The sequence below is a fragment of the Desmodus rotundus genome, chromosome 5 (assembly GCF_022682495.2).
Source record: "Desmodus rotundus isolate HL8 chromosome 5, HLdesRot8A.1, whole genome shotgun sequence".
Classification (NCBI taxonomy): Eukaryota; Metazoa; Chordata; class Mammalia; order Chiroptera; family Phyllostomidae; genus Desmodus; species Desmodus rotundus.
The window spans coordinates 49,438,680-49,454,717 of NC_071391.1; the positions used below are offsets into that span (position 1 = coordinate 49,438,680).

Here is a 16,038-nt window from a genome sequence, read left to right on the forward strand (position 1 = left end):
TATCCCTGTACCTCCATCAAGCTGCCACTCTCACTAAGGCTTTTCATGGACTGGTCACTTTCCGTAGAGAATCTTTCCATCTCATACCTAGAGCAAGTCTTTCTGCCCTTATTTTGAGAGTAGTAAATGGAGAGAGAGGGCTGGATAATCCCACCATTCAGTATACAGACTTTACCTCTGCTTTCAGAATAGCACCCACTCCATCCAGCCTGGTGTCATCATACTCCCTTGGATTTAGTCTTTCTTTAAAATGAGGGAGGATAACTGGGATTTAAATGCTATTTAAATGGACTCTCAACTAATTTTTTTCTCTCTAGTTCCACTTTTATCCCCACTTCAGAAGTATCTGGTGCTTTCAGCTCCCAAGTCCTTCTGGAGTTCTCTGATGCAAGTTGCCTTGTTTTTTGTTCTTCTGTTTGCTGTTTTAGGTTTTTACTTTCTTGGGAATGCTTGCTTGCTTACCGCTTGTCTGTTTGTCTTCCAGTTTCCAAAACCTTTATCACTGTTGTCTCCTTTCCATTTTGACCTTACAGGTTTATGCTCTTCCCTTTAAAAAAAAAAAAAAAAAAATCCCTGCATACTTTCAGAGGGATTTGGGGGAAAGAGTGGAGGTAAATTTTTGTGTTCAGTGTGTGGTCTTCCCCATCTTTGAATCTTCATATCCATGATAACTTTCATTTAAAGAATCTCCTTGACTTTCCTAGAAAGATGTCATTAGATAATATATAAAAAAGATCATTTTCTTAATAAACTGGAAGTGATAATGAGTTCATCTGTGGAATATAATTCTATTTTCAGTCTTAGAATGAGGCATTATGGTATAGTATTAAAATCAAGCAAGAATTTTTGTCATTGAAGCGGCCAGGGTTGGACCCCAGCTCTTCCAGTCTGAACTAAGATAAATTAGTCTTTCTAAATTTGTTTATTCATCTGTGAGTTGAGAATAATGCCAATCTTTAAAGGTTATTGTGAGTATTAAATGAGATTAGATGTTTTAAACTGCAATATAACATATGTACTCAAAAAAATGTTAGCTCCTTCCTTTGCAGTTATTTTATGGAATGCAGTGCTTTTTTTATTTGCACCTTTATCAGTGAGCTATTCCAAAAAACTGAATTCATCACTTAAACTTACCTCTTAATATATAGAAGTTGACTATTTTTAATGACTTCTTAAATGTTACACTGAACATAATTTTTGCATTTGTATTTGATGACTCCAAGGTAATCTTTCTGAGTATCACTTTTTATGTGTTATTATAATATAGTTATTCTTTCTGGGCTAGCCCTATATTAGGTGGCATCACACGCTATACTCAGCTATACTGAGTTTTTACGTCAACATATTGTAATTTTTTTACTGTCCCTTCTTTGCAGGATCTTATTTTATCAGTAATTCTCTCCTTCCCCATACCTACTTTTTAAAATTTGGTATTTGAGAAATAGTGTAGCAAAGTTTTAGCTAAAAGAGAACTCACTTCCCATCCATGTCCTTCTATTCCCTTACTGTTTTATTTTTATTTGTTATGCTTACAACTAATTGACATTATATTACATATTTGTTTATTTCCTATCAGTATAAATTGCGAAAGGTAGGGACTTTGTCTTATCATTCCTTGGTGGTTAGAATAGTGTCTGGCATGTAGTAGATATTAATTAATATTTGTTGGAATAAATGAATAAGTTTGGTTCCACTACTGGCTCTATTACCTTTCTTGAGCCTCAGTTTGCTATAAAACAAAGTTACTGTCAGTACTTACTTCCTAGGGTTATCAGGATAATTAAATGAGATGATTCATAGAAAGTGCTTTACATAATGCATACGCCAAGCTCTCAGTAAATGTCACCTAACATTATTAACTTTTGAATTTTCTTTGGTAGACCTATATAAAGATACTTAGAATAGATGGGGGTTCACATGTAAGTGAAGTTGGTGATTTTTTTTATTTAGTGACTTTACCATATCTTTATTTTTGTTTTTTCCTTCTGACTGGTCAAATGAAAATGGATAGTTGAGGTTGTCACACTTACGATGTTTATAAGTTGGCATATTTATCTCCTGTATGAGCCATACTATGAGATTTGAAGCTCAGAATCTTAGATTCTACTGTGTTTAAAAGATAAATATTTAAAACAAATTTTGTTAAAAGCAAGACTTTTATTCATTCCACAAATATTATTTACTGAGTTCCAGATGCAAAGCTACTCTTTATTTATACTCAGTACCATTAGTTTTATTATTTTTTGGACAAGCTGTGTATGGGTAGGACTAACAGATACTCTTTGGGATTTTTGTTTGTTTTTGGAATTTTCCTTTTGCTGGGTAGTTGGATTTTTGAAATCTTTGTAAGGCTGTCAATATTACTGCATTCACCTTGGATTTCCCACTAATCCTATATAAGTTAAATTAGGAATTATTTTAGGTGAAGTGACTTTTACATTGAATATAATTATTTATGGTTTTGTGGACTTGGTTCAAATTCAGATAGGTCATATATTTTCAAGATAAATTTCCACCTATGTTAATGTGGTGCCATCATTTTAAGTATAACATTGGTATAGCACTTATATAAACAAAGCAACAGAATATAGCTTTGTGCTTTCATGTGCTTGATTGATATTTTTCATTTTATCCTTAGGGTGCAAGTCCCAGCACTCTTAAGGAGTTTTTGTGAGTGCTAGAAGGTCAGTAATTTGAATTATGGCCTGAATAAACACTGTTTGGTACTTGGTTTCAACATCCCTTTATTTTTCCCTGTTGTAATAAGTAACTTTAAAGTGCAAGTAAATTTTCTTCAAGGTAGATCTCTAATTTCGGATAACCCCTTTTCAGATCAGAAATCAGTTTGCAGACTGAAATCCCAAAATATGTTTTATCTTTGTATCTATAACCTAAAATATGCTCTGAAAGACTTGAGATTTATTTTCTGAAACTTTGTTACCTTAATGTTAGAAGCCTACAAGCATAGTCCATTCTGAAACTGCAAATATTTCACACAAGTGTGAATGCTTCCCCTTCCCTTGCCCATGACAGGCACTGCTAATTAATTGTGTCATACTTTTTTGCCAAGCCTTGGTGAATCCTCATCTGTACTGCAAAGTCCTTATAAACACTGTAGTCTAGAAAGCTGCCACTGTTACTGTAGTTCAGAATCAGCAAATGTGAAACCTAATTGCTATTACTACTCTAATTGGTTTGGCTATGATAGTAGCTATGTGAGTTTTTTTGATTCTCAGGGGTATCAGAATTTTGGGAAAAGGTATCTAAAATTTTTTAATGAAACAAAAGTAGAGTACACTAAAATATATTTCCAGATTGATTTGATATGTAACGTCTTTCCTATATTCTTTTAACATTTATTAAGCAGTAATAATAAGCTACTAATAAATACCATTTGTTGACTGTCAAATATTGATCACCTGCTATGTGCCTAGCACTGTGTTAGATGCTTCACATCATTACCTCCTTGAATCCTTGTAATGATTTGCAAGGTAGGTATTATCATCCCTATTTTACAGATGAAAGTTGGAACCCAGAGATTTGAAACTTATCCAGAGGTCTTTCAGTTGTCAGTGGCAGAGGCAGGATAAGCTCAGGTCCCTTTGACTCTTAAGTTTCTGCTCTTTTTACCATATTTGTCTACTTCTCCGTTTATATGATGGCTGATGGTTGTTTTTGTAATAATACTGTATCAGTATTTGCTGATCAAGTCTATACAGAAGTATGCTGGTCAGCTCTATTTAGGTGTTTGCTGGTCAAGACTTGTCTCGACTGCTCAAATAATTAACAAACTCCTTAAAGTTATGGACATGCACTAATTTTCTGTAATACTTGAAATATATATAATAATAATATAGTCAAAGCTTCTTGAGATGTAAGTACTGAGTAAAGACATAGTAATTTGACTGATTTAACTTCAGGCCCTCTTTAGGACTAATAAAAATTAAAAAGAATTTCCCCCTTAAATCCTTTGGAGTTTTCAAAACAATTTTCTGCCCTTGTATAAGAAATTTTGGTGCCCTGGCTGGTGTAGCTCAGTGGATTGAGCACTGGCCTATAAACCACAGGGTCACTGGTTTGATTCCCAGTCAGGGCACATGCCTGGGTTGCAGGCCAGGTCCCCAGCAGGGGGTGCGTGAAAGGCAACCACACATGGATGTTTCTCTTCTTCTCTCTCCTTCCCTTCCCCTCTCTCTAAAAATAAATAAATAAACTCTTAAAAAAAAAAGAAAAGAAATTTTGGTGAAAGAGGAAAAAGACACTCTATTCTGATTTGGATATCACTGTAACCACCATTATACTCACCCACAAAAAAATTGTGATACTACACATTTGTAAATTATTTTTGTGTTCTTAACTGTAAGATAGGGATAATAATAGTATCTGTGTCATAGAATTGTTGGTAAATTTAAATAAGTTAATGCATGTTAGCTCTAGGAGCTAATCTGGATTCTTTTCCTTAACACTGCCATTTCCATACATCAAGTCCTATCGACTCTACCTCTCAAAATAATCTAACACTGCTCACTTCTCTTTATTTCCACTGACACCCCAGTGCAAGCAGCCTCTGTCATTGCCAAGTCTACTGCAATAGCTTCTTTACTAGTTTCACAGCCTCCACTCTTGCCTCCTATCACATAGCAGCTAGAGTGATCTTTTAAAATAAAAATCAGATATTTTTGTTTTCCTACTTAAAAGCATCCCATGATTTCCATTATACTTAGTATAAAATTTAAATTTTTTACTCTGGCTTACAAATTTGATATGGCCTCTGCTTGCTTTTCCACTCCATCCTTGCCCTACATAGATGGTTTTACTACACTAGCTTGCTCTCTGTTTTCAAGTACATTGAGCTAATTCCCACCTTAGGACCTTAGCTCCATCCTCTTCTCTTTGAAATGATTTATGCCTATGTTACAATGTTTTAGCCATACTGGCTAAACTTGAAGTTGCTTTCTTGCCCTTTATTTTTCCTCTGTTCTCTATATCACCCTATGAGCAAATCTTATTGGTTTTATCTTTAAATATATTCAGAATCTGTTAACTTTTCGGTACTTCTACCACACACACTTTGGTCACCATCATCTCTGCTTTGTTTATTGCAAGAGCCTCCTGATCTGTCTCCCTGTTTCTATGTTTCTACTGTGTCTGCTATACCATACCTACAGAGTAATGGTTCCTATTTATTTATTTATTTATTTATTTATTTATTTGTGGAGGGAAATGGAGGGAGAGAAACATCAGTGTGTGAGAGAAACATCAGTCGGGTGCCTCTCGCGTGCCCCCACCCCAAGGCCCAGAGTCCAGGCATGTGCCCTGACTGAGAAATCGAACCAGCGACCTTTTGCTTTACAGGACGATGCCTAACCAACTGAGCCACACCAGCCAGGGCTAGAGTAATGTTTTCTTTTTAAAAATACTTTAGTTTTTGGACACTTTTAGATTTACAGAAAACTTAAGAATAGTACAGAGAGCTCTCATATACCTTGCACTGTTTCTATTATTTTTAACATTTTATATTAGTATGGTACATTTGTTACAATTAATAAACCAAATTGATGCATTGATATTAGCTGAAGTCCATGGTTTATTTAGATTTTATTTTTTGTTTAACCTATTACCATTTTTTGTTCTGGGATACCATATTATATTTACTTACCATGTCTTCTTAGGCTCCTCTTCGCTATGAAAGTTTCTCAGACTTTCCTTAATGTTTGATGACCTTGACAGTTTTGAGGATTATTATTCAGTATTTTGTAGGATGTTCCACTATTGGAATTTGTCTAATGTTTTTCTCATGACTGGACAAGGGTTATGGATTTTCAAAAGGAGACCACAGATGGAAAGTGCCGTTTTCATCCTGTCAGATTAAGGAAATGTACTGTCAACATGGTCTTCCATCATCTAGTCCTCCATTACTGCTCTGAGTCTGTCTTCTATTGTGCTCTGCTTAATAAATTCCAGTTTCATTTATTAGTCCTTGAAGTTTCTTGAACATACCAACTTTGCTTCTGCCTCAGGGCCCTTGTGTTTACTGCTCCCTGTGCCATAGGATGCTCTTCCTCTAGGTGGTCACATGTTTCACACCCTTTGGTTGTTTACATCTAGTTTCTGCTCAGATGTCACCTTATCAGAGAGATCTTTAAATACTTTATAAAAAGTCATAAAGCACTCCCATTATTTTTTATGTCCTACCCTGCTTTATTGTCTTTTCCAACATGACATTTATTTACTTTTTTATTTGTTTATTGTTACTCTCTCCCTGCTAGAATGTAGTTCCATGAAAGTACACATTTTGTTTTGTTCATCCCACTATCCCCAGCATCTAGAATCATGCCTGGCACATAGTAGATGCTCAACAAATATTTGTAAATGAACAACTATTTAAATTACTTTCTAGAAAGATTGTGCCAATATATATTCCCTTAGCAGTATATTAAAGGTCTATGTCTTGAGCATTATTGAATGTTGTCTTTTAAAATATTTGATTGGTAAAAATTTTTTATTTAAATATTTTTAGTTGTATATTTGTTGAATTGTTTCTTCATGCTTCGTGTTTTGTAAGCTATTTTTGAATTATATAAAACTGTGAGTCTAGATAACAATAGTTGTCTAGTAGGTATATGAAAATAACTTCTTTTTCCTTTCTTAGGTTATTATAGTGACCACATCACCAAGTTCAACCTTCGTACCCAACATTCTCTCCAAATCCCATAACTATGCAGCAGTCACTAAGCTTGTACCAACGTCAGTAATTGCTTCCACAACCCAGAAGCCACCGGTGGTTATAAGTGCTTCACAGTCCTCTCTGGTCAGTAGTAGCAGCAGTGGCAGCAGCAGTTCTACCCCATCACCTGTTCCTAATACAGTTGCAGTAACAGCTGTGGTATCTTCCACACCGTCTGTGGTCATGTCAACAGTAGCACAAGGTGAGCGGTGATTCAACCTGTAATTCTGTCCCTCTGGTATAAGAGAATTTTGAAGAAAACTCGACGGGTTTATTTTTCTTCTTTGGGTCTGAAGGTCCCTCCTGTTTTATCACAGATTACCACTCTCCCTCTCCGAGTTTAAGAATGTCAAGACAGTGGGTTACTTCGGTTTTTTATATTAGTATGCTCACTCCAAAATTTTTTTTCACATGCATAGTATCTATTCACATAGGCAAATAACATTCCCAAAATGTAGGTTAAATCTTGACACAACAAATTTCAAAGGTATATATAAATATCTTTAATATAGTAGGATTTTTAAATAAGAAACATAATTATTTTACTGTAGGTTCTTTAGAACAGATATTAAGTATATAACCTCTTCAAAGTAAGTCACCTGATGATAAGAAGTAGGGGGGAGAGAATGATTTCAAAGACCTGTCATTGGCCTTTTTTCAGTTTCCTAAATTTTTCTGTATGGGTGGGTCATGGGAGGTATTGAGAGGCACTGCGGCTGAACTGAAGGACAATTGCTTCCTTATAGTAGAGGAAAGGATAGGTGGAAACCTGTTTTCTGTTAGCTTAAATCAGTTTAGACCTCTTCTATACTTTTGTGTTCCTCCCAGATGAAAGGCAAATAGCACATTGTTAGAAATTGTTTTTTTACCGTGTTGGTAAAGTCTTCAGATGGGGATCAGAGAGAAATATTTACTATACAGAATTCATACCCATGGGAATATTTATTGTACAGAATTCATACCAAAGGGAGCATAGAAGCAATATAGAAGAGTACTTAGTATTTTCATTGAATTTTATTTAAGCAATATATAGCTCAAGATAGACTGAGACTTGGAAATATCCTAGTTTATGAACTAGTAGCAAATGCAGTTGAATAGGGAAATAGTGTCTTTTATAATTGCTTTAGTCATGTTCATTCTGTTCTGTATCACTGTGTTAGTAAGGAAGAGGTTACATAGGTGTGGTCAGTATTCCTTTTCTATAGCCCTAATGGTAGAGTGTGAGAACAGCTGTCATTATTTTCTAACTCTAATACCCATTTAATGTCTCAGTCAATAAAAGGAAATAGCAGGCTTGAAATGTTCTTTTATTTATTAACTAATTTTTTTTGAAAACAACATTCTAACTTTTCTATTTGTGCAGCAGTAAACTATAATGTAGTATTATTAAAAATATAAATAATTTCTCTACAGAAAGTTTGTTTAAAATGCTGGTTGCAAACATGATCTAAATTCATCATTTCAAAATTTGAAGGTGCGAGAAGGAAAGGCCACCTGTCTCTCAGAACTATCACCCATTGACAGTTGTTTTTCCCCTCTAGTCCTGATTACACAGTTTGCTAAAGTTTTACTATATTAGAAAGTTTACCATTCTTACAAGTTATTATATGAGATAAAAGGAGTATCCCTCTTAGTTACTAATGAAATATCTTTAGACAAAATGACTATTCCATGCTTCTGTTTTTGATTCTTAATTTTTTCCAGGTACCCTCTGAAGCTCTTGGGAACTTATGACTTCCCTATTTTCTTCTTTGCTTGTGTCATCCTGTATTTCTTTGAGCCTTAACTAGTTATAGGGGAGCTGGATAAGATGCCTCAGAGATTTCTTATAAATTCACTGGAATTCAGTAGAGCATGAGAGATGTAAAAGTATCTGAATGTAGGTACTCATGGAAACTATATGATTATTTTGAGTTTTCTGTTTGAGATATTAATTTAGAAATTATTAGTGCTAAAAAATTAAGTCACCTTCTCTTTAACAAACTATAGAAATGATCCCTGAAAGTATAGTCTTTTTTTTTTTTTATTGTTATTCAATTACAGTTGTATGCCTTTTCTCCCCATCCCTCCACCCCACGAAAGTATAGTCTTAAGGTAACTTATTTTGGAAAAGGTAAAGTTTAGTGGAAGTGGTAATACACAGATTGTAGTTGTGATTCTGACTACAGGGCTTCTGTAGCAGCTCCTGTGTAGGTGGGCACCTGGGGGACAAGTGCATTGAGTGTCTGCTTTTGTTGGAGTTTAACGACCAGCTGTTTAGAGCGGATGTATCCATCTCTGGTTATTCTTGTAGGGGCAGATGATGGTGGTAGAGGGGGAAGATTCTTAGTAGCAGTAACTTAGCTGAGTGATTCCTTATTTATAAATGTAGAGATGGTTTCAAACATAGGGAGTTGGGAGATTGTATATGGTTGGCTCATGCTGCAGGAAGGAAAAGGAACTCCTTAGTATTTGGAATGTGGGAATTCTTAAAGTTCTGATTAGAATGGTTGTTCTGAGTTGGTCATCTAGAAGAAAGGATAATTTTAAAAATTTATTATGGAAAATGCCAAACATATATAAGTAGAGAGAATAGTAAAAATACAGAGTATTTACAGGTTTTGGTATTATAGATTAACGCTAGTGAACATCTCTATGAATTTAATTGAGACCTTTATTTTCTTAGATCCAGCTCTCAAGAGCAGGATTACCATATTAAAAGGTTAGAAATTTTTAGTAGGGTTTTTGCTAAATGATATATTTTAGCTCTAAGAACTGTATCATCTTGGAACATTTCCCTAATATGTGTTCCACTGTTAAATCCTTGTTCTTCCTGTTTACCAGAAAAGGGAGGAGTATAATAACAAGGATTTTAAAAAATGCATGACATGCTATTTAACCAGTCAGTTTAATATCTGATTTTTTTCTTTAAACTCTGTGGGTATAAGACAAAACACAGTTAATATCCTTAGAGTCATGTATTCTTTCCCCTTTATTTACATGACTTTGTTTTTTGGTGTTTTCTGGGCATCTTTCTTTAGAGTTATTAAAACTATAAACTAAGTATTTTACATTCAGAATGAAAATGTCGCCTGAACTGTGTGTAATTCCTCCAAAAATGGACTATAATGTTTGCCTCACAGGTATTAACAGTAGCATATAACCTTTTAGGCATTCAGATCTCATAGGTAGTATGTGTTCATGTGTTGAAGGCATGATTTGAATACTGTTCTCTGATTCTGAAGTCATCCTGACTGCTTTTATTTATTTTTTATTTTTTATATATATTTTATTGATTATGCTATTACAGTTGTACCAATTTTTCCCCTTTTGCCCCTCTCCAGCCAGTACCCCCATTCCCTCAGGCAATCCCCCTGTTAGTTCCTGTCCATGGGTCATGCATATAAGTTCTTTGGCTACTCCATTACCTATACTGTTTTTAACATCCCCCAATTTCGTACCTACCAATTTGTACTTGTTAATCCCTGTGCCTTTTTCCCCATTCTCTCCCCTCCCCCTCCCAACTGATAACCCTCCAAATGACCTCCATGTCTGTGATTCTGTTTCTGTTCCACTTGTTTGCTTAGTTTGATTTTTAGATTCAATTGTAGATAGTTAGGAATTTATTGCCATTTTAATGTTCATAGTTTTAATTTTCTTCCTTTTCTTATACAGTTCCCTTTATCATTTCATATAATAATGGCTTAGTGATGATGAATTCCTTTAGTTTTTTTCTTGTCTGGGAAGCATTTTATCTGCGCTTTGATTCTAAATGATAGCTTTGCTAATAGAGTAATGTAGGTTGTAGGTCCTTGCCTTGCATGATTTTGAATACGTCTTGCCAGTCCCTTCTAACCTGCAAAGTTTCTTTTGAGAAATCAGCTGAAAGTCTTAGGGGGATTCCTTTGTAAGTAACTCTCTGCTTTTCTCTTGCTGCTCTTCAGATTCTCTCTCTATCTTTAACCTTTGGCATTTTAATTATGACGTGTCTTGGTGTGGTCCTCTTTGGGTCCAATGGGTCCAACTTGTTTGGGACTCCGAGCTTCCTGGACTTGCATGTCTATTTCCTTCACCAAAGGAAAGTTTCTTAGGGAAGTTTTCTTTCGATATTTTTTCAAATAAGTGTTCAATTTCTTGTTCTTCCTCTTTTCTTTCTGTCATCCCTATGATTTGGATGTTGGTATGTTTGAAGATGTCCCAGAGGCTCCTTACACAGTCCTCATCTTTTTAAATTCTTTTTTTTCTTGCTCTTCTGATCAAATGTTTTTTTTTATTCCTTATGTTGCAAATCATTGATTTGATTCTCGGCTTTATCCCCTGTTGGTTCCCTGTAGATTTTTTTTTTAAGATTTTTATTGTTTTATTTTTTAAAGAGAGAGGAAAGGGAGGGAGAGAAACATCAATGTGTGGTTGCTCACACACCCCCAATGCGGGGCCTGGCCCACAACCCCAGCATGTGCCCTGACTGGAAATAGAACTGGTGACCCTTTGGTCTGCAGGCTGGCACTTAATCCACCGAGCCACACCAGCTAGAGCTCCTATAGATTTTTCTTTATCTCACTTAATGTAACCTTTATTTCTGCTTGGGTCTTTTTTATGCTGTTGAGGTACCCAATATGTTCTTGGAGCATCCTGATAACCAGTGTTTTGAACTCTGCGTGTGATAGGTTGCTTATCTTCATTTTGTTTAGTTCTTTTACTGGGGTTTTGTTCTCTTCTTTAATCTGGGCCATATTTCTTTGTGTCCTCACTTTAGCAGCTTCCCTGTGTTTGTTTCTGTGTATTAGGTAGAGCTGCTTTGACTCCCCATTGTAGTATCGTTGCCTAATGTAGGAAAGTACACCTCTAAGTTGTATGGGGTGGAGCCTTACGTAATTGCCAGGGCAGAGTAACCTGTGTCCCTGCTCTGTGGCTCTGTGTGTGGGAGGGCTCAGAGAGGGGACAATGCTGCTGCCTGGCTTGTGGTGTTTTGCCCTGGAGGAAGGTGTCTCCCGGCACTCACCCTGATGCCAGTCATTTCAGTTACTCCCTGTATGCCACTTGTACCCTTCCAACTGTTGCCCTGGTGCTGAATCCCAGAGAGAGGGAGCCTTTGTTAAGTCCTAAATCTATTGAGGGCCCTTTAAGAGGAGACTCCTAATAATCCTGCAGTTTCTTCTGCAGCCCCAATCCCCAGTGGTTTTTACAGCCAGAAGTTATGGGGACTTACCTTCCTGGTGCTAGAACCCTGGGCTTGATGGTCTGGTCTGGGGCTGGGATCCCTCACTCCTGAGGTATCCCTCCCGATTTTTATCAACCACACGTAGATGAGGGACCACCCATTCTGCATCTCTGCATCTTTGACCTCTCCACCTTTAGCGCCTCTCCTTGTGTCTCTGCATCTCTGCTCCTCCTACCTGCCCCTAATTCCTTGGTTATTGGACTTTTATACAGCTCAGTTTTCTGATGTTTCTGGGTGACACTTGTTTTGTAGTCTATTTGTAATTTTTGCAGTAGTTGTGTGAGAAGGTGAGGTGTGTTTGTTTACCTATAGCTCTATCTTGACCAGAAGTCCCCTACTTTTACACGAGACACTTTTTGTGTACAGAAGTATATGGAGAACATAGTTCAGGTAGGGAGTTTCTCATGCACAATTTACCTAATAGAGTTCTTTAGGAATGCAATATAAAGGTTAAGGCTTTTAAATAGTTTAAAAATAACTTCCACTTGTATAACATATTATACTTACATAGTCACAAAATGTTGGTGCCTAAAGGGGCTCCAGACATAGCCTAGTTCAGCCTAACTAATCAATATAACACACATGTCACCCAAACTAGTGTTCAGTGGGGGGTTGGAAGTGGGCAAGGTGGGGTCCCGTGTAAGTAATTGAGCCCCCCATTTTGTAGACAAAAATATGACTATACCTTTTGTCTGCTTTCAAGTATTTCTCATTCTGTGAGTTTACCTGACCCACAGAGCAACTATAAGACTTGTAGGACAAGGAAAATTCAACAAATGGGGAAGCTGAGGCCCAGTGAGTCTGAGTGACTTCTCAAGGTTTCTTCTTCATCTTCATCATTCTCCAGAAACATTTTACTAAAGGATATGATATTATTTTAAAATCTTTCTGTAATGCAGTGTCATAGTGGGGTGGTGGTGGAAGAGGGTGTGAAGTAGCCTGAGTACTTGATAATTAGGGTATTAATTTATCAAGTTCTTTTCATTGTTTCAGCAGTGTTCAGCAAGTTGAGTATGGTGGGTTATATTCTAGGTTCTTTTTGTTAGGAATATTAATTCATTTACAAATAGCAGTCCTATTGTGTTGTTGATGAATTATAAGATTATTGACGAAATATCTGGGAGAGGGAAGAATTTCAGATTCATAGATTTTAGTGGAAGTTATTGGTACTCTTAAATTATTCATGCATTCTAATATTAGTTTTGCACTGAAAAGAAATGTCTTACAGCCTTTTTTCATCAGAGTTTTTTTGCTGTGGATAAACTGAGTATGCCTACTTGTAAATTTTCATATGATTATTTAATGACCCAGTTAGAGGGTTTTTTTTATTATTTTATTTTTGATTTTAGGGAGATAGGAAGGGAAGGAGAAAGAGAGGACAAGAAACTTTGGTGTGAGAGGAAAACATCAATTGCCTTCTGCACTTGCCCCAGGGGATGGTACCTGCAATCCAGGCATGTGCCCCACTGGGAATAGAACCGGTGACCTTTTGGTTCACTGGGCAGTGCCTAATCAACTAAGCTACACCAGCTGGGGCCCAGTTAGAGTTCCTAAGAAATGACTTTAATTTATAGATTATTGGGAATGAGATATAGAAAATCTACTTTACCATGCTAAGTAGTTCAAAAGATAAATGTTTCATTGTGAGTTATTTTATTTCATGCCATGCTTAAATTGGTTCACTAGAACCTGAAAAGTCATTTCTGAAAAAAATATATTAGAAGTAAGATTCAAAACTTAGTTTACTTTGTTGTTATATTACATTGAGAAACCTGTGTTTTCTAACAGGAAATTTACTGAGACATCTGTGAGAATGTCCTGCATGCTACTTTGTTCCTTTTGTGTTAACTCTTCACCAAGAGAAAATCAGTTTTTTTTAATGTGAGAGCAGTGATGCCTCTCTTGCAGAGTTTGGTGATTAGATACCAAATGTGTAAAATAACACACATTATATCTGACAGTAGGTGCTTAATAAATTACTGCTTTTATTGATTTGCCTAGTCTGTATTATCTACTACAATAATCAGAAGTAACTTTAATTATGCTTCACTGTTGAATTTTCTTTTCCCCAACTCTTCTGCAGGTGTATCTACATCAGCAATCAAAATGGCATCAACCAGACTTCCTTCCCCCAAAAGCTTAGTGGGTGCCCCAACTCAGATTCTTGCACAGTTTCCTAAACAGCAACAACAGTCTCCTAAGCAGCAACTACATCAAGTACAGCAACAGACACAGCAACAGGTGGCCCAGTCGTCTTCAGTATCTCATCAGCAACAGCCTCAGCAGTCTCCTTTGCCACCTGGTATCAAGCCTACCATTCAAATCAAACAGGAGTCAGGTAACTGGGAAATGCTTACACAATATGATAATCCTCCTGTCACCAGGTCTCTGCAAAAATACATGGATTTACTTCCATGTACAGTTTCCTTGAGCACAAGATTTTTAAGTTCCAAAATGTATTTTCAGACCCTCCTATTGGAAATACCTATATATAAAAAATTGGAGCTTGGGAATAGAAAAGGAATAAAAAGTAGGTTGCACTGCAGGAGGAGTCTTTTGTTTGTTTGTTTTTTCTCCTAATGAACTCTGAGGAGAGATAAAGAAAGTGAGGAAATAAACCCAGAATTATACTCTGGGGCACACTGTGGTTATGGGAAGTGGGCAGTGGAAAAACTAGTCTGGGGAGTCTTGTGTTAGAGGGCAGTTCAGATATACGAATATGATGTAGCATTGTCATGAGCAGAAGAGGTGCTAAGACTATAGGACATTGTGTACAATGTGGAAGTTTGTGGTTTGTGTAATGACAATTTAGCAGTTTATCGAAAGCATTCCAGCCCAGTGGGAACTCAGATATAGGAGTCAATTACTGTAAGTTATCAAATCATAAAAGTATTGAATAGAAAGGTAGATAGGATGGAGGCTGAGTCAAATGGAAATTAAAAAGCCTCTTAACATACTTAATATCTTTAAGAAAATGGATATTTTTCTCCAATGAACCTGTACTTTATTTGGTAGTAGAGCAGGAATTTGGAGGATGCTGACATTTTCAATTTGTTTTGTTTTATTTTTTGATAGGAACATGTAATTTTTTGAGATAATATTGTCATGTAACATTGTATTAGTTTAAGGTGTATAACATAATGACTTGATGTATGTATACAGGCGTAGGCAAAAGTAGGTTTACAGTTGTGAGTATGTGAATGACAGAATTATTTATTATTGCACTATTTTCCATATGAACAATTGTACCTATTTGCCCACCTCTGTATATTGCAGTGATGACCCTAATAAATTTAGCTAACATCCATCATCACACATAGTTACAAACTCCTTTCCTTGTGATGCGACTTTGAAGATCTCCTCTCTCAGCAACCTTCAAATATGCAATACAGTTTCATTAGCTGTAGTCACCATGCTGTACATTGCATCCCCAGGACTTACTTACCTTTTAACTGGGAGTCTGTGCCTTTTGGCCACCTTCCCAATTCAGCCAACCGCTTTACCTATTGTTTGTTCTCTTGTACCTATGAGCTCTGCTTTTTTTGTGTGGGCTTTTTGTTTGTTTTTTAGTTTCTGCATATAAGTGAGATCATACAGTATTTATGTTTCTCTGACTTATTTCACTTAGCATAATGCCATCCTGTTGTTGTAAATGGAAGAATTATATCTATATACCACATTCTCTTTTTTATTATTCAGATTTAATGTTTTATTTTTTTAAGTATTTTCAAAAATTTTCCACATGATTTTTCACTCACGTGTAAGCAAACCTTAACATAATGTGTGATAAAATCAGTGATGAAAGAAATAAAGACTTGTGTGAGTGAGGATTATTGCCAGTTCACCGCAGGCATCAGTTACAACTTTGTCAGCAGCAAAACTGGAGAGAGCAGTAACATATGCCATACCATTTATTTTAGCTTTATCTACATTATCCGTGAAAGGAAAGAAGGCATCAGAGCTGATAGAAACTTCACTAAGTTTGTAAGACCATTCCTTCTTTTCATCTTTGGTTAATAATTCAGGGACTTCCTGAAACAGTGTGTTCCACTTTACTAAATCTTCATCCTCAGGTTACTAGAACCTGATGGTTCTAGTAACATATCGATCG

The 16,038-nt window shown here is 36.1% G+C and overlaps 1 protein-coding gene across 8 annotated transcripts in view; it reads left to right on the forward strand.

Annotated features, from left to right (window-relative positions):
• Positions 1 to 16,038, forward strand: part of EMSY (EMSY transcriptional repressor, BRCA2 interacting) — a 76,388-nt gene that overhangs the window by 19,989 nt on the left and 40,361 nt on the right. For all 8 annotated transcript variants that reach the window (XM_024572542.3, XM_045181833.2, XM_045181834.3 and 5 more), the window contains 2 exons: positions 6,653 to 6,929; positions 14,011 to 14,265. In XM_024572542.3, the coding sequence (XP_024428310.2) occupies positions 6,653 to 6,929; positions 14,011 to 14,265 (532 nt within the window). The remainder of the gene's footprint in view (positions 1 to 6,652; positions 6,930 to 14,010; positions 14,266 to 16,038) is intronic.